The sequence below is a fragment of the Zootoca vivipara genome, chromosome 5, assembly GCF_963506605.1.
Source record: "Zootoca vivipara chromosome 5, rZooViv1.1, whole genome shotgun sequence".
Lineage (NCBI taxonomy): Eukaryota > Metazoa > Chordata > Lepidosauria > Squamata > Lacertidae > Zootoca > Zootoca vivipara.
In genome coordinates, this window is record NC_083280.1 from 6,001,124 (window position 1) to 6,027,734 (window position 26,611).

Consider the following 26,611-nt stretch of genomic DNA (forward strand, 5'->3'; position numbering starts at 1 on the left):
TGTTTCCCTTGTTCCTGTATATACCATAGGGCTCAGGCAGAGCCCGTTTTCCAACTCCAGGCTCTTTTAACTGGTTGTTTCAGAGATTTGTTACCCCACATCCCCTATGACTTCTCTGGGGGTTTTTTTAACAGGTAGCGGCGCAGGTGAAAAAAAATCAACAGGTGATGTTCATTCTCGATAAAGAGATGCAATAAGGCCGGTAACTTCCTCTTCCAGGTTCTTTTAAGCTGGGACCTTCTGCATGCTAAACAGGTGGATCTACCACTGAGCTGTGGCCGTATTTCATAGGTTTCATACAGGACGTTTCCCCCCAGCTGCTAGGGATTGTACCTGGGACCTTCTGCATGGAGATCAGGTGCTCAGCGCCCCCTCCCCCCAATGAACCATGGCGCAGCCACCTGGTGCCTTTAGTTCTAGGTTGACTTTCTCCATCTTCACCTGTTCCATGTATGTATGCAGGCATGCACTCCGCTCTCGGTTCTGCAATCATCACTGCAAAGTGAATGCAGACACAATCTGGCAGAGGGCGCTGGGATTATTTGATACCAGATGCCCTCAGCCAAACACTTCTGGGAAATCCTTCGTCTTTGTAACAGAGATCAAGCCAACTTGGGGGCGGGGGATTAGAAAAATTGAATGCAGCCAGGCCAAACGGGGAAGTGGGCTGGAGCCATTGGCGTGCCCATCCAACAATTGACTGCCCTAACTGCCACTTTCCCAACGCCTGTCGTTTTCACTCCAAGATATTGCCAGGGCCAGTTTGCTCTGTTGTTGTTGTTTTTTTAAAAAAAACTGTTGACAATTCTTACTCATATGCAACATCAATATATACTTTTGCCAGTGCCACATAGATGTTTGTTTTGCACTTGCAAGGAATCGGTCCTTCACAGTGGAACTCCCTGCCCTTTGATATTAGGCAGGCACCTTCACTGTAGTGTTTTTAGTGCCTGCTAAAGACTTTTGGTGTTTAGGGAAGCCTACCCAGACACATAATTTCATTTGATTATGCATATATATATTTCTAATTACGGCTGATTTTACTTACGTTTTGATATATTCTAAATAGCTTATTTTGAACACCCAGAAAAATATTTTTTAACAAAACATTTTACATTTTATGTAAACCACTTAGGGATGATTAAGGTAAAGGGACCCCTAACCATTATGTCCAGTCGTGACTGACTCTGGGGTTGCGCGCTCATCTCGCTCTATTGGCCGAGGGAGCCGGCGTACAGCTTCCAGATCGTGTGGCCAGCATGACTAAGCTGCTTCTGGCGAACCAGAGCAGCACACGGAAACGCCGTTTACCTTCCCGCCAGAGTGGTACCTATTTATCTACTTGCACTTTGACATGCTTTCGAACTGCTAGGTTGGCAGGAGCTGGGACCAAGCAACGGGAGCTCGCCCCGTTGCAGGGATTCGAACCGCCGACCTTCTGATCGGCAAGCCACAGCGCCACCCGTGTCCCTAAGCGGTATATACCGTAAATCCCATTAAATAATTAAAATATTTACAGTTTAGCACATAGTTAAACGTTGGAACTCACTCCCACAAGAGGCAGCGATGGCCACCAACATATATGGCTTCAGAAGAGGATTAGACAAATTCATACAGCCATGATGACGGCTATGATCTGCCTCCACAATCAGAGGCAGCAATGCTTCTGAATCCCAGTTGCTGGAAACCTCGGGAGGGGAGAGTTGCTCTTGCACTCGAATCATGCTTGAGGGATTCCCACAGGCATCTGGCTGGCCACTTTGAGAACAGGATGCTGGACTACGTGGGCCATTGGCCTGATGCAGGAAGGTTCTTATGTTCTCAATTATAACAGCCAGAGTGTTTTTAATTGTGACAAAAGGACTACACGCATGAGCCTGTGTAGAGTGGGGAGTGGGATTGTGCCTGATTTACTCCCCTGCTTTCCAACTTCTGAAATAGCTTGCATGTGCACAGGTTAGTAAAACAGAGACCTCAATTGCACAGATAGAGACTACTGTACTGTGTGGACTATTGTACTTACACCAGCTTTTTCAGAAGTTGCGCAGAAAGTGTGGAGGCAGAGACAGCAGGCCCAAACCCGTTTCTCTTCACTTGTGCCGGTTCCTAACACCCGTTCTTTCCGTTTGGACCCTCCACGATCTGGAAAGACTCTGAGTACTTTGTTGAATTCCAATCTTACCAGTTCCTCAAAGTTTTCCCACCGACTCTGTGGCCGTGCCTTTAAGCTGCATATTGATGTTCGCAGGTGGTAAAAGTGTGGGTCTCCTCCATGCCCTGCCAAGTGCCCCCTACTCATCCCTGCCACTCATCCCTGGTAACCAGGCTGTTTGTAAAGACACAGCTGCAAACGCTGGCAGAGAAGTTGGCAACCCTGCCACAAAAAGGTTGTGTTCCCTAAACAAGAGCCTGCCGGTTCCTGTGAGTGAGAGGGTGCATTTGCAGTGGATGGTGAGCAGGCTGGAGTAGGGGAACGTCATCCTTCCCACACTTACGGTACTCTCTTCTATAAATGCACCCCCGTAAGACGTTTTTTCTTTGCAGCGGGTTGCCTCCCAGTCCCTGAAATGGCTATGGTGGGCATTTGCAGGGGAGAAGCGGCTGGCAGGGGAAGGAGCAAGCACTACTTCCACTGTTGATCCCTCCCCCTCGCCAAAAAACGCCCCCTTTCCCCTGCTTAACATTAGCCTCTCTGTCTTGCCTTTTTTTGCAGCTCTATCCAACCGTGGGACGCTGGTGCTGGAAGCCGCCATGAAGAGTGCCCTGCTGTCCCTGGAAGGTTCGCTGTTGGAGCATGCACGACGCCTGCAGGAATGTGAGGAGTGTGTGCTCTGCCTCTTTGGGAACTGTGGCAATTGGACCAGGGAATGTGTCCGTAAGTGTTTCCCCTGTTCCAGCTGCTTGGGGAGCATTGCTGGGTCCCCACGGGACTTTTACTAGAACCCCAACATCTATGAACCACAGAGCCGGGTGCAAAAGAATTATAGGTAGAATAGAAGGAGGCAAACCAGGGTGCCTCTGAGCATGCACTGAGCTCACAGCCCTGTTGCACAAAAGTCCGTGCCTGCCTTGGCCAGCTTCCTTTATTTCAGCTGCCTAACTCGGCCGCTGGGCTAGGCAGGCCTTGGCCCCATCTACTGAAAATCAGCCTGAGATCTCTCAGTGCATCCTGACTCTTCATCCAGAGAGCCTTTTTGTTTCCAACAGCTGTGCAGGGGCATGAGCACCAGAAAGCAGAGGAAGCAACAGGAATAGGGAATCTCAGGCCGGGGGGGGGGGCAATGTGACTCTCCAGGACTCTGTATCTGGCCCTTGGAATGCTCCCTCTCCTTAGACTGCTCAGAGTGGGAATGTGGCCCTCATGTGGAAAAAAGGTCCCTGCTCCTGAAAAGCAAGTGTTGCATAGTGGTTAAAGCATTGGAATATGACCCGGGAGACTAGGGTTCAAATTCCCGCACAGCCATGAAGCTCACTGGGTGACCTTGGAGTCAGTCACCATCTCCCAGCCTAAACTACCTCACAGGGTTGTTGTGAGGGTGAAATAGGGAGGAGGAGGAGGAGGACCATTTACACGCCACTCCGATACCCTTGGAAGAAAAAGGTGTCACATGAATGCAGTAAATGAAAAAGGAAATAAATAGAGAAGCGGCAGATATTTCAAATGAAAAAGCAAGCCCCCTAAGCCACCTTTTGATCATTGGTTGATGCTGTTCGACATCCAATAAGATGCATGTGTTGGGGAGGGGTGGGAGAGGAGATTTTGGTTTGCTCAGAGCATCCAAAGGACCTTGGGGTGACCTGGGAGTGGACTTCTAGGTCTTCCTCTCTCTGCAGCCTCGGAGTTGCCCCTGGGCTCCCTGCCCAGCTGTGAAGCCGTCCTGCAAGCCCAGGCCATCCCTGAGCAGCCTGCCCAGAACTGGGCCCTCAGCAAAGCGTGTGCTCCGTACCGACGCCTCTGCTCAGGCCAGGAAATGTCCACCGACAGCTGCATACACCTCATGGTCAGCCATTGCCAGCTCCGCCTGCAGGAATGCCGTGAGTGACATGCCAGTGGGAGGCCAAGGCGAGGAGGGGGGGCTCCTTGTGCTTCTCTGGCCTTGCTCTGCACCTAGCGCTGAGTGATGGAGGCTGCACTGTGGCCGGTGATGGTGGATGGGTAATAATAAGTCCGGGACCACCGCCCAGTGCAGCCTCTCCCACTCTCCTGCCCTCCCAATGCTTTGGACCACAACCCCAACCAGCGCCAGCCAGCAATGGATGCCCTCCACAGGTTTTGGAATACAACTCCCATCCGTGCCAGCTGAGACAGATGGGAATTGTAGTCCCAAGCATTTGGGGGCACCAGGTTGGGGGAAGGTTGGAGTTGTGCTCTGCACACCCTATTGCACCCTTTAGAGCCCTGGTGGAAGAGAAGCCCTTAGAGTTTCCCAGTCAGGTTTCCTAATCGTCATTTGAGACTCCGGCTTCCAAGAGAACCAGTCCCCTACTTGAAGGGCTGCTGGAGAACATGCCTCTGTTTGAAGGCCTGAGTTTGGTTTAAAGGAGACGTATATGGGCCTTGACATCCACAGTGAGCACCTCGGCAGCAGACTTAAGCAGCCACACATGGGTCGCTTGGTCCCACTGCAACAAGATCAGGTGCATTTCTATCCAAGTTGCAGAAATTGTTTTGAAACTTTCATCCGTACTTGTAATTGGCGCATGTGATTCGTATGCCAATCTGTGTCCTCTTTTGCGGTGATGTGTCATTTGCCCCCTCCCTGCCCAGCCATCCCTGAGCCAAGATGCTTGCTATGGATCGATGGCCACCAAACCAGATGACATTAAAAGAGGATTAGGCCAATTCATGGAGGAGAGGGTTATGGATGGATACTGCCATAATGCCTGTTGTCTTTGTCCATGGAGTTTTCTTGGCAGGGATACTGGAGTGGCTTGCCAGTTCCTTCTCCAGGTGGATCACGTTTAGTCAAAACTCTCCACTATGACCTGTCCCATCTTGGGTGGCCCTGCATGGCATAGCTTATAGCTTCTCTGAGTTATTCAAGCCCCTTTACCACGACAAGGCATTGATCCACGAAGCTGAGGCTCCAATACTTTGGCCACCTCATGGGAAGAGAAGACTCCCTGGAAAAGACCCTGATGTTGGGAAAGATTGAGGGCACTAGGAGAAGGGGACGACAGAGGACGAGATGGTTGGACAGTGTTCTCGAAGCTACGAACATGAGTTTGACCAAACTGTGGGAGGCAGTGCAAGACAGGAGTGCCTGGCATGCTATGGTCCATGGGGTCACGAAGAGTCGGACACGACTAAACAACTAAACATCAACTGCCATAATGACTATGCTCTCCCTCTGAAGTCAGAGGAAGCAGTGCTTCTGAGCACCAGTCGCTGGAAACCATGGGAGGGGAAGGTGCTCTTGTGCTAGAATCCTGCTAGAATGCTCTCGTGCTAGAATGCTCTCGTGCCTGTCCCAGCAACTCTTCTTACGTTCTTATATAGACATCTGAAGGTAGCCCTGTGTCAGGAAGTTTTTAATGTCTGATGTTTCGCTGTATTTTTATATTACATTGGAAGCCGCCCAACATAATATAATATATTGTTATGATGGCCCATCTAATCCCCTCTCCCTCGTCCCCCCCTTTGCAGGGCTGGAAAGCGACATGGACTATTTGAACACAGTGGCAGACCAGTCCGATCCAGGTGAGGATGCCACCACTGGTGCAGTCACAGAAAACGCCACCTTCCCAGAAGTGGGATGGAGCAGGGCTCGAAAGTCACCCCTGGAGGCTCTGGCCAAGCTAATCCTCCCCCGGGCGGATGCTCCTTCACGTGCATCACTGTTTCTCAATTCCCTTTGACAGCCTCAGCGCCACAGGGCTCCGGGGGCCCCATGCACCAGCATCTGTTTTCCAATGCTTCCTGCAAGGGGAAAGGTCAGCGTTGGGCGCTGACAGGGCCACTGGGCCGAGCACTGCTCTCCGGGGACAAAACACTCGCTTTGTTAATTGGGATGAAGCTTGACAGCTACATGAGCACACAGAGCACTGCCTCCCCCTCCCAAAGCAGCCACTGCTGTGCTCTGTGCTATTGCTGCCCACAAGGTTTTGGGGGAAAGGAGAGGTTTCCACTGTCCGGGGCCTGGCAGTCGGGGTGGGATCCAACCAAGTCATACTTTTAGGGTTGTGGATTTGGGGAGGGGGATTTCATCCACTTCGCATTCAAAGGTGAATGTACCAAATCCACACTTTCCTAAACAGTACGTGAACTCATACGCAGTCCTCCTTCAGAATTGGCCCTTCTTCAGATTTGGCAGTCCGATATCTCCAAGCAGGCAATGCGTGCAAAAATGCACATGCTAGGGTAAAGTGTGCATAGAAATGCATATGATTCTGTATGTGGCATACAGAAATACATTATGCTAGGAGAAAGCAAAGCAGAAAACTGCAGTTGGTATGCATTGCACAATGCGAATGGAGTTGCGCAATTTTGTAGCATGCAATTGATGCTGTGTTCCCCAGTTTATTCAGCATTTTCTAGATCGTGAGTATGCAGGGAGAGCCATGTAGGGCACTATGCAGAAAATCTTATCTGCAGTGCAATGGCTTCTGAGATTTTCATCAGACGCACAGTTCCAAGTCCCATAATACTTATTAGCTTTAAGTAGAGATTACCAGGTAGCCGGAATTGGTGCCCAGTTACCTTTTCAGTACTTCTGTGAAAGCTTAGAACCTGGCTTAATATTCCCATTTCAGAATTGGGGCTGTGGAGAGATGCCAGTTTGCTCCCAAATGAGTTCATCATGGCAGAACTGAAACTTGGTCATGAATCTTCCAGGCCCAGCTATTGGACTATGACCATGAGTTCTGACAGCTGCCCCACAATGTCCCCTAACTTCTCCTTTTTGTTTCAATTCCCAGGGCTGTGCGGGCACCGCGGGGTGCCAGCTCCCAACACAACGATGGCAAAGGCAAAGATCGTGGGAGGCAGCAAAGCCTGGCCTGGCGCGTGGCCTTGGCTGGTGTCTGTTCGACTCAACGGAGAGCTGATGTGTGGTGGGGTGCTAGTGGGGGATGCTTGGGTCCTCACGGCAGCCCACTGCTTCACAGGGTAAGGCTGCCTCTGGGAAAAGGCTCCGTGTCTTGCATTCACACATGCATGTCTTCATTTCAGAAATGTACTGCTACTCAGTGAAATTCATGAAACAGTGTGCAATTGTTTTTTTAAAAGACTGCTGTGGCATTGGAACCAGTGTGAGGAATCTCAGGTCCTGGGGCCAAATGTGCCCCACCAGGACTCTATTTCTGACCCTCGGGGCTCTCCCAGGGCCACACGCTCACCAGCCAGACTTCATGCTATCATTGAGTGCATTGGCCTGGCAGGTAATGCCTCTTGATTGCTTGAATGGAGATTAGAGAGGAGTGCATGACCATGTGTAGAAGCTAGCCTATCTCAAGAAACAATGGCGTGTGCCTCCAGAGGTGGAGTCAAACTGCTGCATTAGCAGCACCAAAGTGTGTGCAAGCCTGGGCAGTGAGTAGGAAGGTCTTAAAGGTCTTGGGCTGCCCTGACGACAAGAACCCCCCTCCCAGCCTTGCTGATAAGATCCAAAGGAAAGCAGAGCAATACCTTTGGCACCAGTTTCGCTGCAGGAGTTGCTGGAAGGAAGCATACAAGGCGCCACCCAACTCTCTTAGGGTCTCTACCCTGGATTTGTATAGGGCTTACTCCTCAGCTTTTTCTTCCCCCAAAGATATCCCACAAGGGAGTGGAGGTTTAGGATCAAAAGAAAAAAATTGCATGAGTTGCTCCACCCACATTTGTCTCTGTCCTTGCCCACCATGACCCCTGTAAGGTTGTCCAGAAGGGAATGTGGCCCTCTGTCTGGAAAGGGTTACCCACCCCTGACTTAAACCAAGGATGGTGAGCCTGTGGCCCTTCAGTGCTGTTGGATTCCGATCATTCCTTGCCAATTGTGCCACTGGAAGCTGTAGTCCAGCATTGCCTGGCCTCTGAACAGCAGTTGCTATGTATCACATGGGGGGGGAGAGGGCTGTCCTACTGAGAACCTGCTTGCAAGCCTCCAATAGTCATCTGGTTGGCCACCATGAGAACAGGATGCTGGGCTAGACAGGACATTGGCCTCATCTAGCAGGGTTCTTTTAATGTTCTTATTGAGCAAAGTCCAGTTTCCTCCAGTCTTTGCTGCCCCCTGGCGTTGGGGAAACCAGTTGGCTCCAGTTAAAATGAAAATTGGATCTGGCCAACATCCATTGGGCACACTTAGTGGGCATGGAAGGCTCGCTGTTTTCTTTTGTGTGGTGGGGCAGCAACCAAAAACCAGGGGAGAAGGGAGGGCGTGGCTGGCACCCTGAACAGAAGCACACTCTACACTGTGTTGTTGTTATACTGTTTCCCCTTATGATAATAATTTGAAACTACAAGTGCCTTGACTGCTCTGTAGAAGCCAAAGAATAAGCGAGCTAACAGGTTAAGGTGGCTTATCTTGGTGCTGTGACCAAAAAGGCTCTGCTACTCTTGGCAACCTGCCATCCAGAAGGTGGGGAAACTTGGGGTAGATCCTCCTCCAAGGACCAGATCACACAAGGAAATTTGAATTGAAGAATGTGGTCCAAAGTCCCTCCCAGCTCCATAATGCCTTGACCAGGTATCCCCTGCCCAGACTGTTCAAGCCAGCTGCCAAATCCAACAGCTGATTGGCATTTGTTAGCTGGTGCAAATAATTGTAGATGCGACGCTTTGTTTTCTCCCTATGAGCACTGAGTCAATCACATGGCTTGGGTGACAAATTCATGGAGGATAAGGCTGTCAGTGACTACCAAACCTGATGGCTACATTTTCACTCCACCGTCGGAGACAGTAATGGTTCTGAACATGAGTTTCTGGGAGCTGCAGGTGGGGAGAAGGCTCATGCGCTTGAATCCTGCTTGTGGGCTTCCCATAGGCATCTGTTTGACCACTGTGAGAACAGGATGCTGGACTGGGCGGGCTACTGGCCTTTGTTCTTACGTACCTCCTGTCTTTCCACCTCCAGAAGCAGAAACGAACTGGCCTGGTCAGTGGTCCTGGGCGATTATGACCTGACAAAGCTGGATGAAGGGGAGCAGGTAGTTGCGGTCAGCCGCATCCTTTCCTATCCCAAGGTGAGCTGGGGTCGCCACATCCTGCTCCACCCACCCACAACGATCCCATTCTTGGGGCCTTTCTCCGTTCTTCCATTCTCAACTTCTCCTTTCTCTGCCCGCAGTTCAACCCCAAGACCTTCCACAATGATGTGGCTCTGTTGGAACTGAGCAGCCCCGTGACCCCGTCCGCCTGGGTGACTCCAGTGTGCCTTCCTGAGCGACCTATGGAACTGGGCACAGGGATGCCCTGCTATATCATTGGCTGGGGATCGCTCTATGAAGGTAGTGTGAGGAAGGGCAACCCAGGAGCATGTGGGGAGTGGGGGTTAGGGTTGGGGGAGAAATTTGGTTTAGTTCACATCTTATTATTATTATTATTATTATTATTATTATTATTATTATTATTATTTCATTATTCATACCCCACCCATCTGGGCCACTCTGGGCCGCTTACAGCATATATCATAATAAACATAATAAAACATCAAACATTTAAAACTTCCTGATACAGGGCTGCCTTCAGATGTCTTCTAAACGTTATGTAGTTCTTTATCTCCTTGACATCTGAAGGGAGGGTGTTCCACAGGGTGGGTGCCACTACTGAGAAGGCCCTCTGCCTGATTCCCTGTAACTCCGCTTCTCGCAGGGAGGGAACCAGCAGAACACCCTCGGAGGAGGACCTCAGTGTCTGGGCTGAGCGATGGGGGGTGGAGATACTCCTTCAGGTATACTGGGCCAAGGCCATTTAGGGCTTTAAAGGTCAGCACCAAAACTTTGAATTGTGCTCGGAAACGCACTGGGAGCCAATGAAGATTCTTTAGGACTGGTGTTATATGGTCCCAGCAGCCCATATAACTGACAGAACAAACTGACTGAATTGGCTCTTTCCAAAGTAATATGCCAACCGAAACACAGCCACCCTTTGAAATTTGCACTTCTTTGAAATTTGTGGTGCCGTTTTCCAGCCAAGCAGCATATACAAAAATGCACTTTACTAGGCTAGACTCTAGAGTGTGCCTCTGAATGCATATATTGGTGAAAACATAGTGCAGAAATGTGTTATAGTTGAAAAATGTGTGTTGCAAAAATGTGTATATTGGGAAATTTGCGCACAAAAATATGTATTTGGGATATCTCAGTTGGTTAGAGCAGGAGACTCTTAATCTCAAGGTCATGGCTTCAAGCCCCATGTTGGGCAAAAGATTCCTGCATTGATGACCCTCTTGGTCCCTTCCAGCTCTACAGCTCTATAAATTAGAACTAAAATGCCAAGGAATTTTCATGAGGACTCCACCAAACCTGAAGCTGGACCCAAGAAAAATAGGAACACCTGGGGCTACCGCAGGGTTGCCACATCCAGCTGCCACATGGGGAGGGTTTCCACTGCCATGCCAAAGTGGGCAATTTTGTGAGGAGGTGGTGGTGGTGGGAATTGGGACCCCCCCATAATGTCATATGCTTGCCCCCTAGATGGTCCAGGAGCTGATGTAGTCATGGAAGCCCAGGTTCCCATCCTAGCCCAAGACATCTGCCGTGGTGCGCTGGGGCGTCAGCTCTTCACCAGCGCCATGTTCTGCGCTGGGTTCCTCTCTGGGGGCATTGACTCTTGCCAGGTAAGGGGGCTCCTGAAGGAGGGGCAGTGAGGGACATTGTAGCAGTGCCAAGGAGGTAGCCTTCTGGCATTTCCAACACACTACTGGCACAGAATTTGGCATCAGGGCTTGGCAGGGATGGGCATCTGCTGAGAGCCCACGATTCCGCTAGTGGTCAAGTGACAAGGACCTCCTAGTCCTGCTTCTCCTCACAGTTGCATCCTGCTTGTTCACCTGCCTTTCACTCAGGCCCAGAGCGGGAAAGCAAGGAAATAGAAGCAGTGGTGGGGAGAGAGCGATGAGGAGAAGCTGCCACTGACTCCATGCAGCTGACTGGCTCTGTCTGGCAGCAGTGCTGAGGCAGAGGAGCAGCAGCTGGCAACAGTGGCAGGAAGCGGGCAGAGTCATGGAGGGGAGAGAAAACGCCGTATCCTACAGCAGCCAGCTGGACTGGCAGGTGTGATGCCATGATGCTCACATAACTAGCATAAGAAGACCCCACTGGGTCATGTAGTCCTGCCTCCTGTTCTCACAGTGGCCAATCAGATTTCTCCAGAAAGCCCACAGACAAGAGCCCTCCCTCCCTGTTCCCCATAAGAATATCCAAAGAGCCTTCCTGTTGGATTAAGTCCAAGATCTTGTTCTCAGAGTGGCCAACCAGATGCCTGTGGGAAGCCCGCAAGCAGGATTCAAGCACAAAAACGATCTCCCCAGACAACAAAAAGTCCAGATCTTTTGTTGTCTTTTTAAATAGTTTGTAAAAAGTTCCCGTTCTTCTTTGAAGTCACGGTTGTCCTTCTCACGTAGTTTATATGTCAACTTTGCCAACTCTGCATAGCTCATCAGTTTTTCTTGCCATTGTTCTTTTGTTGGGATTTCCTCATTCTTCCATCTTTGTGCTAACAAGACTCTTGCCGCTGTTGTAGCATACATAAATAAGTTCTTTGTTTTCCTTGGCAGGTCTTGTCCTAGAATCCCTAACAAAAATGCTTCTGGTTTTTGTACAAGTGTCATTTTGAACATCTTTTTCAACTCTTTATATATCATCTCCCATTTTTTTTTGACTTCTCTACATTCCTACCACACATGATATAAAGTACCTTCTTTTTCTTTACATTTCCAACATGTGTTTGACCCGGTTTTGTACATTTTTGCCATTTTTACTGATGTAATATACCATCTGTACATCATTTTCATGTAATTTTCCTTCAAAAGAGAACAGTCTGTGAATTTCAAATCTACCTTCCACAATTTCCCCCAATCCTCAAACGGTATATTATGTCCTATATCTTGCACCCATTTGATCATAACTGATTTGAAGACGTGAAGCTACAGAAGAAAGCATATAGTATTCTGCTAGAATGGGAAACGAAAGACGAGGAGGTCAAATCAGCACATTTCCTTTTTTGGACCCACAGCTGTTTCTCCTTCCAGGGTGACTCTGGGGGACCACTCACTTGCTGGGACCCTTTGTCAGAGCGGTATGTGCTATACGGGATCACCTCCTGGGGCGACGGCTGTGGTGAGCGTGGGAAGCCTGGGGTGTACACCCGAGTCGCCGCCTTCACAGACTGGGTGCACCAGCAGATGGAGAGTGAGTGTTAATGTTGGCATTGTCGCTCCCAACTCCTCCAACGGGGGGCAGAACACATGGGAGGTTGACTGGGCCAGTCACACCTTTGCGGTTCAGGGGACATGATGGAGGAGGTACCCAGATGGGGAAAGGTTGCTGTAACCCAAATTAGCCACATCTCTGAACCATACCTCCAAAATATAGTTGCGAGAAGTGAGGCACTCAGTGGGCCTCATGATTGGTCTGGCATTGGTGAATTTCACTTCAGGCACCTTCTGTCCCTGAACTGTGCCAGCCTGCCAATATAGGAATGACTATTTAGAAATTGGTTTCTGGGTTTTGAGTTTTCATCTTCCCTCCCTGTACATTTCCCCTTGTGTGTTGTGTTTCCTTAAATTGTAAGCCTGCAGGTAGGGACTATCTTGTTTTGATGGTATTTAAGCTGCTCTGGGAGCCTTTTTGGCTGAGGAGTGGAGTACAAATGCTCTAAATGAAACAAGCAAATGAATAAATCCAAAACTGAGGGGTGGGTGCAGTGTTTGCTCTGGCACCTCTTTGTGCTTCACAAGCCAGGAACAGCCAATGTGTTGTTCTCCATAAGTTGTTGGACTACAGCTTCCATCATCCCCTGACCTTTGGCCACCCTGCCTGGACTGATGGGAGTTGCAGTTCCATGACACCTGGAGGGAGCTGCGCTGCCTACCCCTGCTTGATGCCGTTCAGCCCTGCTGGAAAATCCATATTCATTCCGACCCTTGTTCAGACCTCTCCCTCTCTCCCTGCCAGAGCACATGAGCAATGCTAACAACTCTTTCCCTTTACTCATCCCTCTGCACAGAGTCGCCCTCCAGCCGGGAGCCCACCTGTTTCGAGCTGCTGGCATTGGCTCAGATGCCACCTGATAGGCAGCGAGCGGAGCTCGGACACCTGTGTGCCTTCTACACCCAACCCTGCTCCCCCTCTGCCGGTCCAGCGGCTTGCGCCCATGCTGCAGATGAGAAGTGCAAGGCCAAGAGGCAGCAGTGCGGTGAGTGGGATGGCAAGAGCTGGCTGGGAGCAGGCTTAGCATGAGAGCCCAGGCTATTACAGCTTGTAAAGAATCATTTGCCTTGTCACCTGCGGCGATCACAATTCTCTCCAGGGGATCAGGCAGGGACAAACAAACACAGTTCTCTTTAAAGCCTGGGGAGTCTAGTGAACATTTATGTGGGCAAAAAAGTCCACTTGGGTGGGCTTTTCTTCAAGGTGGGGATAATTAGGGTGTGGAGAGAAGGCTCCCCATTACTGCACAGACCAGTATATGGTTGGGGTCTGCTCACATGGATACACATGTTATCTTCAACATTTGGCTCACATGTTATCTTCAACATTTCTGTCTCACCTCCCTGTGAAGTTATTCTCAAGGTGACAAACAAATCCAATGGGAAGCGTAGACAACAAATCCAAAATTATAAATGGATTAAAAGAAAGTTAAAATGACACAATAGAAATGGCTATCAGTAGGAACACAATCAATATAAAAACAGCAGCTGTTGAAAACTTGTTTTCAATGGAAGCAACTATAAATGAATGTTTGTAGGGGGACGATCTCAGCTGCCTGATGAGCTGTGATGGGGAGAAGTGAGCCTCTTCTGAGTAAGGGATTTCATGGCCCAGGTGCCACTACAGAAAAGGCTCTGTCTATCCATCCCCAGCTTGTACTTCTGATCTGGAAGGAAGCAGGCATTGTCCTCAGCAGGTGATCTTACTTTGGGCAGTTTCATATGGATGGAGGCAGTCTTTTTCCAGACTGTTCAGGGCTTTTAAAAGTCAGAGCCAGCACTTTAAACTAAGCTCAGAAACAAACCTTCCCAGAGGTTTGATGGTTACCTTCCCCCATGCAGCGTCCATGGAGGAAGGCAGACATCAAGCCTTTGGGGAGTTCAGAGGATCCCACTCTTTCCCTCTATAATTGTGACCTAACCAGAGCCGTCTTTCCCATACGGCTTAGTGGTTCGTTGCGCCAGGGCACCGGCCTCTCAGGGGTGCCCCAGCAAGTGGGGGAGCTGCACAGCCTCCCCTTTCCCTGCACACCCGCCAGCTGCGCCCCGCCAACTATATGGCTGGTGGGCGTGCAGCTTCCCTCCCAAGCCTCTGCGGGGATTACTCTCCAGCAGCGGCATGGGGGAAAGTTGCGCACTCCTCCCCCCCCCACTATCTGTGGTAATTTGGGGATGTTGAGCGGATATTTTCACCCCGGCGCCACATCTGCTAAAGACGGCCCTAGATCTAACACATGACTTGCATATTCTTCACGAGGTCATATCTCTGAGCTGAACCTCACCTCATGCTTTGAGAATTTCAAGCGGTTGTTTTTTGAGTGTTCCATCCCCCAAGGCGGCACCTGTGAGAGATTGGCACATCATGCTTCCTTTGCCTAAAAGGGTGTCCCTGGGAAGCTCTGGTTTTTCCCCATATACTCTGGTGCTCCATTTGATGCCTTGTTTTGCCAAGGCTTAAAGCACCCCCAAAGTGAGCCAGACTGGATTCTTGGTGTCTTGCTGAGGGATCTCTCGCAGCTCCATTGTCCTTCCCAGGCTGGGCGCTGGAGGCTGATTGTTCTGTGCGACATTCCTGGCTTAATCAGGTCTACGTAAACACTTGTTTTTCTCCAAAGCATTGTTGGTTTTGAGGAGAGGCTTAGATCTGATCAGAGCAGCGCTGCCAGTGTCTTTTACAGAGCCCAGGGCCCTGTTGACGAAGCCGGTTCTCAGCTTGGGGACATACCGAGTGAGAGATTGAAAGGTCCATTATGAAGTTCCTGCTAATGTGCAATTATTTATTTTGTATAAAGCACTTTTACCCTGTTCTTCAGACACAGAAAAGGTTTCTTGAGTGCGTTGCAAAGATTGGTTGTAAGACAACCTGGATGGCTTTCAAAGAGGATTAGATAAATATCTGAAGAAGTGTGCATGCACACAAAAGCTCATACCAAAATAAAAACTTAGTTGGTCTTTATGGTGCTACTGAAGGAATTTTTTTTATAAATTCATGAGAGATTAGATTGTTGGTGACTAGTAGCAATGATAGCATCTGCCCCCTGATAGCTCAGTTGGTAGGGAATGAGACTCTTAATCTCAGGGTCATGGGTTCAAGCCCCACATTCGACAAAAGATTCCTGCATTGTAGGGGGTTAGACTAGATGGTCCCTTCCAGTTCTACAATTCTATGATTCTATGGTTGGCCACTGTGAGACCAGGATGCTAGACAAGATGCGCCTTTAGCCTGATCCAGCAGTGCTCTCCTTACATTCTTCCTAGCATCAGAGCCCTTGTCCTTCCCATTCTCCCCCTCCCTCAAATTCAGTACAATAATATCCAATTATGTATACTTTAAATGAAGAAATAATGAGCACAGGACATATGACATATCATGCAGGCACATTATGAAAATTGACCAATTCTGTATGAAATTCATTAGTTATTTGATTTCCTGCTTGTGATTTTATATAATGTTAATTTTACCATGAATGCCACATTCCATTCTGCTCCCCCGCTCCCCCCCAAAAAACCCATTTAGAAACATAAGGGGCAGGTTATTAGTTTTTCCAATTGCAGGTTATTTTTTAAAATTTTGCAGCTGATATTAAAATAGTTCCATACCGGATTCTTTTAAAGTAATAGCTTTTCAATCATGTAAAATAACAGTTTTTTGGACTGTAAGGAAATAAGCGTGATCTGTTCAGTGTCTCTTAGAAACGAAAGCTCATACCCCAAAGGGACATAATGGAAAAACTCGAGCCCATCTTCAAGGCACTTAGGGGCAATTGATAGATGATATGAAAAATGGATGATCACATTTTATGGATTTTTTTAAAGACATAGGTACAGGAGGGAGTGGCCAGTTTCCTGAGTGAAGTACGTTGGAAGGGGCTTTTAATCCCCACCTTGGTTGCGGTCTCAGTGAAAATCACACGCCTTTCAAGCAGCTACTAGCTCTGAGAGGAAAGCATCAGATCATAGAATCTCAGAGTTGGAAGGGACCCCAGGGTCATCTAGTCCAACCCCCTGCAATGTATGCGTCACAGCTAAAGAATTTCTAACAGATGGCCATTCAACCTCTGTGTTGTTGGTTGTTGGGATCCACCTGTCTCAGGAGTGCTCCTTTGTGGGTGAAGCCAAACCGTTGGAGAGTTACAGCGCCTGCTGTGGCTGTAGAGAGCGATACGGGAGAGACAAGTTTTCTTGCAGCTGGAGCAGAGGAAGGTGTCCGGTTGTGCTGCGTTCTTCCCAGCAGTCATTCCTCCTTTGGTCACTGCTGTGGATGCACGCCCTGACTGATATCTCCAGGCCCTGCGGTCACCTGCAAGGGATTCTCACACGACGGGATTGAGGTTGCCAGCCTTTGTGTCATGTTTGCAGACATCTTTCTAATGCAGAGTTGGTCTGCCAACTAGCCTGGGACCTGAACCCAGCTCCTCATAGAGCACGTCCTTGGGTATCCTGCCATCTTCCTTTCTGTGTACATGACATCTCTAATGAACCAATTGGGACCCCTGATGGCAGCATGGGAGACTTTCATTGGAGTCTTGCTCTTAGGGTCTTACAGGCAAATTAATTGAGGATAAGGCTGCCAATGGCAACTAGCCAATGCAAACATTTCTCCCTCCACTGTTGGAGACAGTATACCTCTTGTTGAGAATCAGAAGTGGGGAGAGTTGTTGTTGGGCTCAGGTCTTGCTTTTGGGCTTTTGAGAACAGGATATGGGACCAGATGAACCTTTGGCCTGATCCAGCTGCAGGGGTCTCCTTCTTCTGTTCCTCTTATAGCACTCTTAAACTTGTTTTTCCCAGAGCTGCGCTCATACGCTCAGACCTTGTTGGAGTTCCTGCGTCGGGCGGAGGAGTTTTTCCGCACTCAGATTGACTTCTCGTTCTTCACACACTCCCTCCCCCAATTCATGGAGCAAGTTTACCACCACCTCTTCCCTCCTCGAGCACGCCAGGATTCCAGAGGTACTCCTTGGCCCATGTCTTGGGATGAAGACAGAATTAATATAAGGGATCTTGTAGCTCAGATTTCACTGGTCTGTTGCACTCCAGAGGTTTGGACTACACAAACTATCAGTGCTGGCTGGAGCTGATGGGAATTGTGGTCCAAAACCTCTAGAGGGCTAGTGTTGATAAAATAAGGTAAAGGTAAAAAAAAAAAAAGGTAAAGGCCCTGGACAGTTAAGTCCAGTCAAAGGCGACTATGGTGTTGCGGTGCTCATCTCGCTTTCAGGCCAAAGGAGCTGGTGTTTGTCCACAGACAGCTTTGCAGGTCATGTGACTAAATCACTTCTGGTGCCATGACAAACCAGAGCGCATGGAAACACTGTTTACCTTCCTGCCACAGCGATACCTATCTATCTACTTGCACTGGTGTGCTTTCGAACTGCTAGGTTGGCAGGAGCTGGGACTGAGCAACAGGAGCTCACTCCTTCGCGGGGATTTGAACTAATGACCTTCTGATTGGCAAGCCCAAGAGGCACAGTGATTTAGACCACAGTGCTACCCGCTTCCCTACTGTTGAGGAAATATTGGGGTTCTGGCACACAGTTTCTCCCATTTCATCTCCTTGCCAACTTCCAGGTTATACAAAATTGATACATTGCAGAAACCAAGCTGTGATGTCCATTGAAGTTCTAGGTCTTTAACAGCATGCATTTTTGTACGGCCAAAGAAATTTATAGTTTCACCCCATCATCTCTCTATTCCAGGAAATGCAGCCCCTGCTGAATTTCTGCCTTTATATCCCTGTTCAAAGCATATAGACTGACTTTGTCAGGAGAAAAATTGCAATGCATCCTCTGCAGCAAATGTTCCTAGACCTGAGGAATGCCTGTTGCCCCATTTCCACTGCTGTTCATCAACGGAGTTTCCTCCTCATCCTCACCTTGCTCCTAATGGCTTGTAAGAGCCCAGAGCTATCTCCACCTGCAGCTGAAAACTACAGGAACACAGTTCCTGGCCCTGTTTCTACCCAGGGATAGAGAGCACCATCAGAACACATTATGACTGTCTTACAGCTAAAGTCCCTAACCGTGCCGCAGCCACCATAGGTGGGGAAGGGGAGGGGGCACTTCTCCCCTACCCCTGACTGACACCCGCATCACCCCCAAGAGCAGGTTGCAGAGTCAGGGGCGGTCGTTGCCACAGGAGGTGGGCGAGAGAGCCTGCAGCCAGATGCCAGGAAAATGCAAAAGCGAGAAGCCCAGACGACTTCGCCCAGGAGGTAAGGTGACACCTCCATGTTCCTGTTCTTCTGGTGCCTTGCTTGTAGACATAGTGGCATGGTGCTGGGTGCCAGAATGGGAAGGGGGTGTGTGAGAGAGAAAGAGAGAGACCTCTCTCCCATTAGAGCAGCCAGGAAGGGAAGCAAACAGGAAGAGGATTCAGGGGTAGCCAGGTGGCTGGGAAGGAGCCACTGAGTTCTTCTCTGGCTTGGATTTTAACTGGGGACCATAATGCTCTCTGGGGAGAGCATTACAAGTATCCAGGATACATTTTTTGAGTAGGGAAATGCAAAATTCACCAATATTAATCAGGGAACAATACTATAACTGCTGACCTTCCGATCAGCAAGCCCAAGAGGTCCAGTTGTTTAGACCACAGCGCCACCCGCTCCCTCATTTACCTTCCTATAACCACAGAGAAAGAGAGAGGCGGGAGAAAATCAGATTTGTTGATAGTTATTTACTGCACAGTCCTGTAAAAGAAATTGTTTAAAATCTCAATGCGTTGGGGTTCTAGAGCAAATTGCAGTAAGCAGGCATAGCAATTGTACTTTCGTATTGGTAAAGGGCAGTGAATGCATGCAGTGAATGCATGCAGAAACTCAGGTGGATCGTGCTCACTGGCCTACCTCTAATTCCACGTGTTCACGCAAACTCACATGCAGAGCCTACTATACATGTGCATACTGTCTGTGCATAGACTTAGTCCATGTGTGATCTGCACCCTAGATAATATCCAGACTGACAAAGGGTTTGGATCATCCCAGAAGCTTACTTGCCAATAAAGGTGTTAAGCTGCTATTCCTTTAGATCTGACATGTCCAAAGTCCGCTTCGGGGGCCTAATCCGGCCCGCCGGTCAGTTTAATCCAGCACCTGTGGCAGTTTATTTTCTCAATAAAACCTCAACAACTTCAATCCTTTTAAAAGGTCAACAACTTTGATTGGCCCTTTGGTCGACCTTTCATCAAACCTGGCCCTCTTTGAAAAAAGTTTGGACACCACTGCTTTAGATTCTTACCATACTGCTTCTTTGATGTTAGAAAACCTTTCATTTCAAAGAGAGGTTGCATTGATAGGCATAGGAGAGGGGTCAGGGAAGAGATCTTCAAAGCCAGGAGGTGAACCTGGCCAGACTTCCGAAATGGGCAGCCTCCTTCAATTTTACTCAGTGACGGTTCACAGAAACACACAATTAACTACAGAGAGAGGCAAAAAAGTAGGCTTCTGTAGGCAAGGGCTGTTCCGAACGCTCATCCTAGGGACCCCTCCAGGCAAGCTGTTTACTGAGAATTCATTGGTTTGCTTGCACCAAATTTGCTGTGTTTAGAACCTAACATTCAGAGACACACCTGGGACAGGAAGTACAAGCTGCATGGCAGGCTTGTGGGTGGGCAGCTCAGGAGCAGAGGTGCTGGGGTTCTTCACTGCAGGGCAGGATAGAGATGGGCTGAGCACCCTTTTCCTTACTCAGTCTCTCTTTGCAGGCCTCCTCGGTCCACCCTCCCCTCCTTTGCCTCATTGTTCCAGGGCACAGGGCCCAGTTTGGGTGACTGGGTGCAGGAGCTGAATGCCCTGGCTGAGGGCTCGAGAACCACAGCAGGCGAGGAGGAGCACCTGTTCCTGCAGGTATGTGAATAGGTGGGATGGGGAAGAGAGAGAGAAGATTGGAGTAGCACTCTGGCTGCAAAGGCAGACAGGAAGATGTAGAAAGAGGAGAGAGCTATGGATCACAGTTTCAGTCAGCTTCGTGGCGTTACTCTCATTAGGCAGCAGGCTCAGGCCTACCATCAAGCAAAGTCAAGCAATTGCTTCAGGCGGGAGCTGCTGGGTGTCAGCAGCAACATCCCACCACTATTCCTCCTGAGATCACCCACCCTGTCACCCACCCCCTAAATCAGTGGTTCCCAGAGTGGGGGGTACGGCTCCCTGCAGGGTGATGGGATTACCTGGGGTATGTGCTAAGAGGCAAGGGGGACAGGGGGGCACTGGAGGTGTAAATGACTATCAGAGTTTGAAAAGCTAGGATCACTTGATCAGGTCATCCATTCTGTTGAATTAATCAAACCAAATAGTTTTAACAGGTTTGAATGAATGAATGTGCAATTAATTGTTACTGTTTTGAATTTTATTGTATTGTTATCTCCCTTAGTGGGTTGTGCAAACTTCTACTCTGTATAATGCTTTTTATAGGGTAGGAGGCACTTGAGATGAGTTTATGAAAGATTGGGAACCACTGCCCTAAGCTAACTGCCAGGGCTTGAAGTAAGAGCCGACTACCAGCCTGGTCACTTTCTGTTCGTGCAACGGGAGCGGGAGGAGGCCCCCTCGTCCTTTTCCCTGGGCAGCAAAGTATCTTGGCTTTTCTCCCAGGGGACCCACAATTCATTTGCAGCTTTCTGCTCCTCCCCCAATATAAGTGAGAAGCACTTCGGTGCCATTAATGCAGCAGTTTGACTTCACCCCCAGAGGCACTCTCCATTGTCCCCCGCGACAGACGGATGCCAACAACAATCAATAAAGCACTGGGGGAAGGTGCATTAGGGCACTGACACAAGTCACACCTGTGATGGCACTCAGATGGTTTTTGTCCAGCATTTTACATGTTGATGAAAGACGAAAAATATTGATCAGTGGTGCAGCAAAGCACCCCTTGTTTCACAGCTGAGCCGAGGAACAGGCAGATTACATCACATTAGCAAGCATGGCTAAAGGCTAAACTGACCCTTTTATTTTGGGAGGAAATAAATCCCCCCAATCCGTTCCCAACGAAAAAGGATGCAAGCTTTGGAGCCCAACAGAACTCTTCATCAGGATGGATATTCAGCAAAGCAGGGGAGTTAAAAATCTGGCTACGGCTGCTGGGAGTCTAAAACATCCAAAGGACACCCAGTCTGTTTGTTCTCGAGGTGCTCTTTTCGGTCATTCCTTGGCAGTTCTTCTGGCTGGGAACTGGTCAGCCACTTGACTTGCCAGGCCACTTGCCAGCCCCAAACACACCTATCGGCTCGCTCTGAGCTATCCCTCTGCCTTCTTTCCAAACACAGCAGGCAGATGGGGAGGTGAAGGAGCTGCAGGAACAAGGGCGGATCTTCCTTCAGCAGCTGCGAAGAGAACTGGGCCTTCAGGATGCTTTCCCTGAAGCTGGGACAGAGGAGGAAGCCACCTCTGCAGCCACCACCACTCCCCAAGGTCTTGCCTTGAATGGTATGGAATGGGCCATGGGGCAGGACTAGGAATGGGGAGGTGAGTGGGTGGCGTGGGGGAACTTGAAGGATGGTGTACCAGGGCAGTCAATCCCTAGTGAATCAATAAGCTTACATTGCAGGGGGGAGGGCAAGACCTTTACTTCCCCGCAGGCCAACATTGGCAGGTGGGAAGGGCCATCAGCCTGTCAATCTTCTGGTGCCATGATGGCCTGTGGTGGGGAAGGGTCTGCACCACTAGCACAATTCCTGCAGCGCCCAGCAGGACTGAACTCTCTGCTGACCAGCACATGGGCACTGTTTGGCCTGGAATTCCCCTGCTTTGTACTATCCCATGGTCAGGGCTGTATACAACTTTGCAAGCCCAATTTCAAATGCTGGTTTTAACCCATAAGCCCTTTCACAACTGGAGAACCCAGTGTTTTACAGAGCACCTTGGATGGCTCAGTCAGTAGAGCAGGAGACTCTTAATCTCAGGGTTGTGGGTTCGAGCCCCACGTTGGGCAAAAGATCCCTGCATTGCAGGGGGTTGGACTAGGTGACCCTCATGGTCCCTTCCCATTCTATGATTCAATGAAAGCCTCATGAGCCTGCCTGGGCTCTGCATGCAAGGCATATGCTCTGACACTAAGCTGTGGCCCTTCTGTGAATTGGTCTGTGATGGTTTTTGGTGCTTGGTTGTTGTTTTTAATCAGTTCACATAATAACTAGAGACTTTTCATAGTTGGCATCTAACAAATAAAAGAATAGCAATTCAGAATTCTACCCCTAGGAAACAGTGGAACCGCCATTGGCAGAATTTCCCCACTTCTCCCTATCCACCCTCTTTCCCTTGTTACCCCTCCCCAACTACCCCCCCTCCTCTCCCTTCCCCCCCCCCCTTCCCCTGTGGTAATTAGGATTAAGGAAAAAGATCCCCTTGTCCAACCTTCACCAACCTGGTGCCCTCCAACTGCTGGCTGATGGGGAAGAAGAAAGATGGGTTATCAGCAAAGCAAAGCAAGGCAGGCTAGCTTTGTTCTGTGCCTTTTCCTGTAGCTTCTCCCCAACTCTTAAACCTTCACTTTCTTGTCTTGCTCTGTGGCAGACTCCCTGGCCAGTGAGGCCCACCCCCAGCGGGAAAAGCGCAGCCTTGGGAACGCGGGACCCATTTGGGGAAAAGACGACACCTTCCCCCAAGGTAGGTTTGTCCCAAGCTTCCTCAAAACAGAAGGAGGGGAGGGGCCTTGGATAAAGGGGTGGAGCCTAACAGTGTATGGGTGGGAACGTCACCTGGTGGATCTAAGGGCAAAGCCTGGCAGCTTAGTATGGAGCAAAGAGACCACATGTCCTCCTTTGCAGAGGGAAGTCCTCTATTTGATGGGCTGTCAGGGAGCAAGTCCTCTGTTTGAAGGGCTGTCCAGTCTAAGTCCAGTTGAAGAAGGTGAGCAATAGGGGCCCATCAGGAGGTAACAACTGGTTAGCAGACTGATCAGCCGTACAGCTCACCTGATCATAGTCTTCTCTACAGTGAGATATATTCCACAGGCAGCGACCAATTTATGCACGGCTTACATTCTGAGGCACCGGACGCTCACGTGAAATTTCGTATAATCAGAACACCCATTGAAAAGGCCTGCAAACACCCCATTCCGCCCCTTTGGGTGACATTTTTTGGTCCCTTTCAGGTTTGGTGTGATGCATGCATGCACGGTCTCGCACATATCAGACATGTCTAAAACAGTCATTGCCTGTATTTATTTTTAAGTTAGAGCAATTATTTCCAAATGTGCATGTATAAATATAAATCAGCATGGACAAGTATTACATAAGCTGCAAGGGAGCTATCGGCAGGGTGACCTTGGGGCAGAGGAAGGATACCCCCAACTCCCCCTCTGCTTTGTTTTCCCGATGAAAATCGTCCCCACCCAAAGCTGCCATTTGCCTTGGGAGGAAAGGTGCATCTCCAGAGCCCAGCAGCCTTCTCTCCAGAAAGAATCTTCCCTTCTGCTCTGAAAGACTTTGCCTGTTCTCTCCCAAATCTTCTACCCACCTGCCTCCCACCCCCCTCCCCTTCAGTTCCTGCTGCAGGCTCCAGCTGCCGGGGTGTCAATGAATCTGCCCAGCAGGTCCGTTCTGTGCATGAGATGCACCGCTGGATCCTTCAAGTGCCTGAGAGGGACCTCGCCATGACCTTCCAGGAGGTGAGGAGGAGGAATGAGTGGATCGGTCAATTGTGGTTTCTTTCCATTCTCGTTTTTGCTCCTCTTAAATTCTAATCTCCAAATTTCCACATCAGGTTTGCGGATTCCCCCACACAGCCAAAGGACACATGAAAATTCATGATGCTTTTTTGTGCAAATTCTGCCTGATATGTACACATTTTTGCAAGACAGTTTCCCCTAATATAATGGTTGCCTTCCTCTGCACACGTTCCAGCTTGTCAACATCCTTCTTAAATTGTGGCCCCCCCCGAATTAGACACAGGACTCAAGGTGTGGTCTGACCAAGGCAGAATAGAGCTGTGCTATTATTTGCCTCAGTCTGGACACTAGACTTCTGTTGAATAGCATCAGCTGCATTCGATGCATTGCTGCATCCAACTATGGGGGCCGAGCTTAGCCACCAGGGCCTGTAGCCATTGATAGCCCTCCACTGTGGCCTTCATTGTCTTGGCCGCCACCCCACTCGCTTCCTTTGTGCTGCTGCTGCTGTTTTCTCCCTTTATGCCACTTTGTTCTTTTCTCCAATCAGATCCTTGTGGATCTGGGCTCCAAGAACTCCAAGGGCCTATACAGGGCACGCATCCAAGCCACCGTTGGACATAGATCCACCTCCTTCACCGGTCTCATTGGCCTGGCCAGCGACTCTCTGTACCGCAGCATGCCTGGCCTCATTGCCCTCGCCCTGGAGAGCCTGAAGACCTAACCTGGCTACTCTTGGCAGGGGTTGGACTAACAGGACGCCCTGCAAAACCAGAGGACGAAGGCACAGAGATGCCGCACACCCCTAAGTGAGACCCCTGTCCTCCGGGGTACGATGGACTGGGAGTAAGGAAGTGTGGCGTATCTCTGCTGATCTGCCAGTGCAGGGATGAGGGGCCTTTCCTAATTGGAGGGCCGCATTGCCTTGTTGGGAACCTTTTGGGAGCCACATGCCAATGGAAAGCAGGGGCAGTCAGAAGGGAGCAGAGCAACAGACTCTCTACCTTTGTGCATCTGGCTGCATTCCAGCCAGACAAACCAGAAGTTCTCTCTCTCTCTCTCTCTCTCTCTCTCTCTCTCTCTCTCTCTCTCTCTCTCTCTCTCTCTCTCTCTCACACACACACACACACACACACACACACACACACACTCCTTCCTTCTTCCAGGCAAACAAGAACCATTGTCAGTGATAAAAGAGACATCCCAGCCAGGTCAAAACATTCAAAGAGGGGGCTGAGCTGGGGAGGACTGGGATGGGGAGGAGACATGGCTTAGTGGGAGGCCTGAAGGCAAGGGGCATTCAGCCTCTCCAGGCCTTGGGTTCATCATTGTACTAGTGTAAGGGTAGCTCAGAGCACAAGCTAGTCTCTCTCCGCACCAAACCACATTCTGTTTTTCTTTTTCCATATGCTTAAATGCTTAAACTGGGCACTTCTATTTTGAAGAAAAAGCAGGCATGGGGCCCCAATCTAGAACATGCTCCTAGCCCAGATCAGGGCCTCTCACACCCAATTCCCTGCTGAAAAATCTGCCCTCTTCCTGGCTTCTATTTAACCCGCAAGGCGCTGCTTGCAGGAAACAAATGCTGAGCAGACAAAAGATCAGTTAGGTGATGATGATGATGATGATGATGATGATGGCAACTTTTAGGGCCTGAAACCAGTTGAGGAGCAGGCCTCATTTTGGGGGTAGGGGGCAGTGTGATCTAATTGCGACTCTCTTCCAAATAAAAGCAGCAGGAGTGGAGTGTGGAGGGACCCCCATTGTCTAAGAACGTGTCTCTGGGCCTGTGCTTAGCATAAGGGTGGCCGAGTAAAAGTCTTGCATTATGGGAAATATATTTATTTGTACAAAGGGTTGTTTTTGTAACCAAATAAAATTATATTTTGTGGTATATCTTGTGGTGGGTTTTTTTTAACCTTACAAAGTAACCAAAGCTTGGCAACTGGAAATATTTCTCCCTCCTAAAAGAAAAGGAGGATAAGCATCCATATTCTCACCAACCTGGTGAAGCCCACACACTTTGGACTACAACTCCCATCAGCCCCTGCCAGCAAAGCCATCAGACTTCTGGTCCAGCAAGCTCTGTACTGTTTCCACTGGCTGGCAGCAGCTCTCTCTGGAGTTTCATTAATCGCACAGTTCTAAGATTGAGTTAACTCATCATTAGCAAAAACAATATCCACAGGCTTGGTTGAGTGTCAGACCTAATGAATGGAGCAGCTCATTCCTGGTCGATTTCCTCCATGAAAATCAGTTGCAGAGACTGAAAGTACCTCCTCACAGCTATCGAAGTCTCCTCCTCTCCAGGGCTTTCTACTAGCAATTTGAGACTGTGCCTGTGTGCAGCCAACCTCTCCTCCACCCTTTTTATTCCTCTTCTGGGCCTGGGAGACGGGTGGGGAGGGGAGCTTGTAGTAGTAGGGGGAGATATGTGTGACACTTCAGTCAGATTCATGTCTGCTTCCTGGCCTCTGCTGCTTCTGATTCTGGACTTCTCTCTGCCACAGACTCTCCCAGCTCACTAAGGCCTGTTACCCTTCAGCTTCCGACAACCTCTCCCCATCTTCTCCCTCTGACCACTCATTGTCCCACCACCACTCCCTGGGCAGGCTCTGAGCCCTCTTCCCTTGGGGGTTCCACAACTGGTTCCTCCCA

The 26,611-nt window shown here is 49.5% G+C and overlaps 1 protein-coding gene across 1 annotated transcript; it reads left to right on the forward strand.

Moving 5' to 3' along the window:
* The first annotated feature begins 2,751 nt into the window (after positions 1-2,751).
* PRSS56 (serine protease 56) lies at positions 2,752-24,890 on the forward strand. Its single transcript, XM_060274207.1, has 17 exons — positions 2,752-2,875; positions 3,835-4,035; positions 5,648-5,701; positions 5,863-5,934; positions 6,919-7,108; positions 9,054-9,162; positions 9,267-9,426; positions 10,615-10,757; positions 12,171-12,330; positions 13,148-13,336; positions 17,142-17,374; positions 18,458-18,564; positions 20,052-20,193; positions 21,612-21,771; positions 22,858-22,950; positions 23,829-23,953; positions 24,504-24,890. The coding sequence occupies exons 1-17, from the start codon at positions 2,752-2,754 to the stop codon at positions 24,675-24,677; spliced, it is 2,436 nt and encodes an 811-aa protein (XP_060130190.1). The 3' UTR covers positions 24,678-24,890.
* The last annotated feature ends 1,721 nt before the right edge of the window (positions 24,891-26,611 follow it).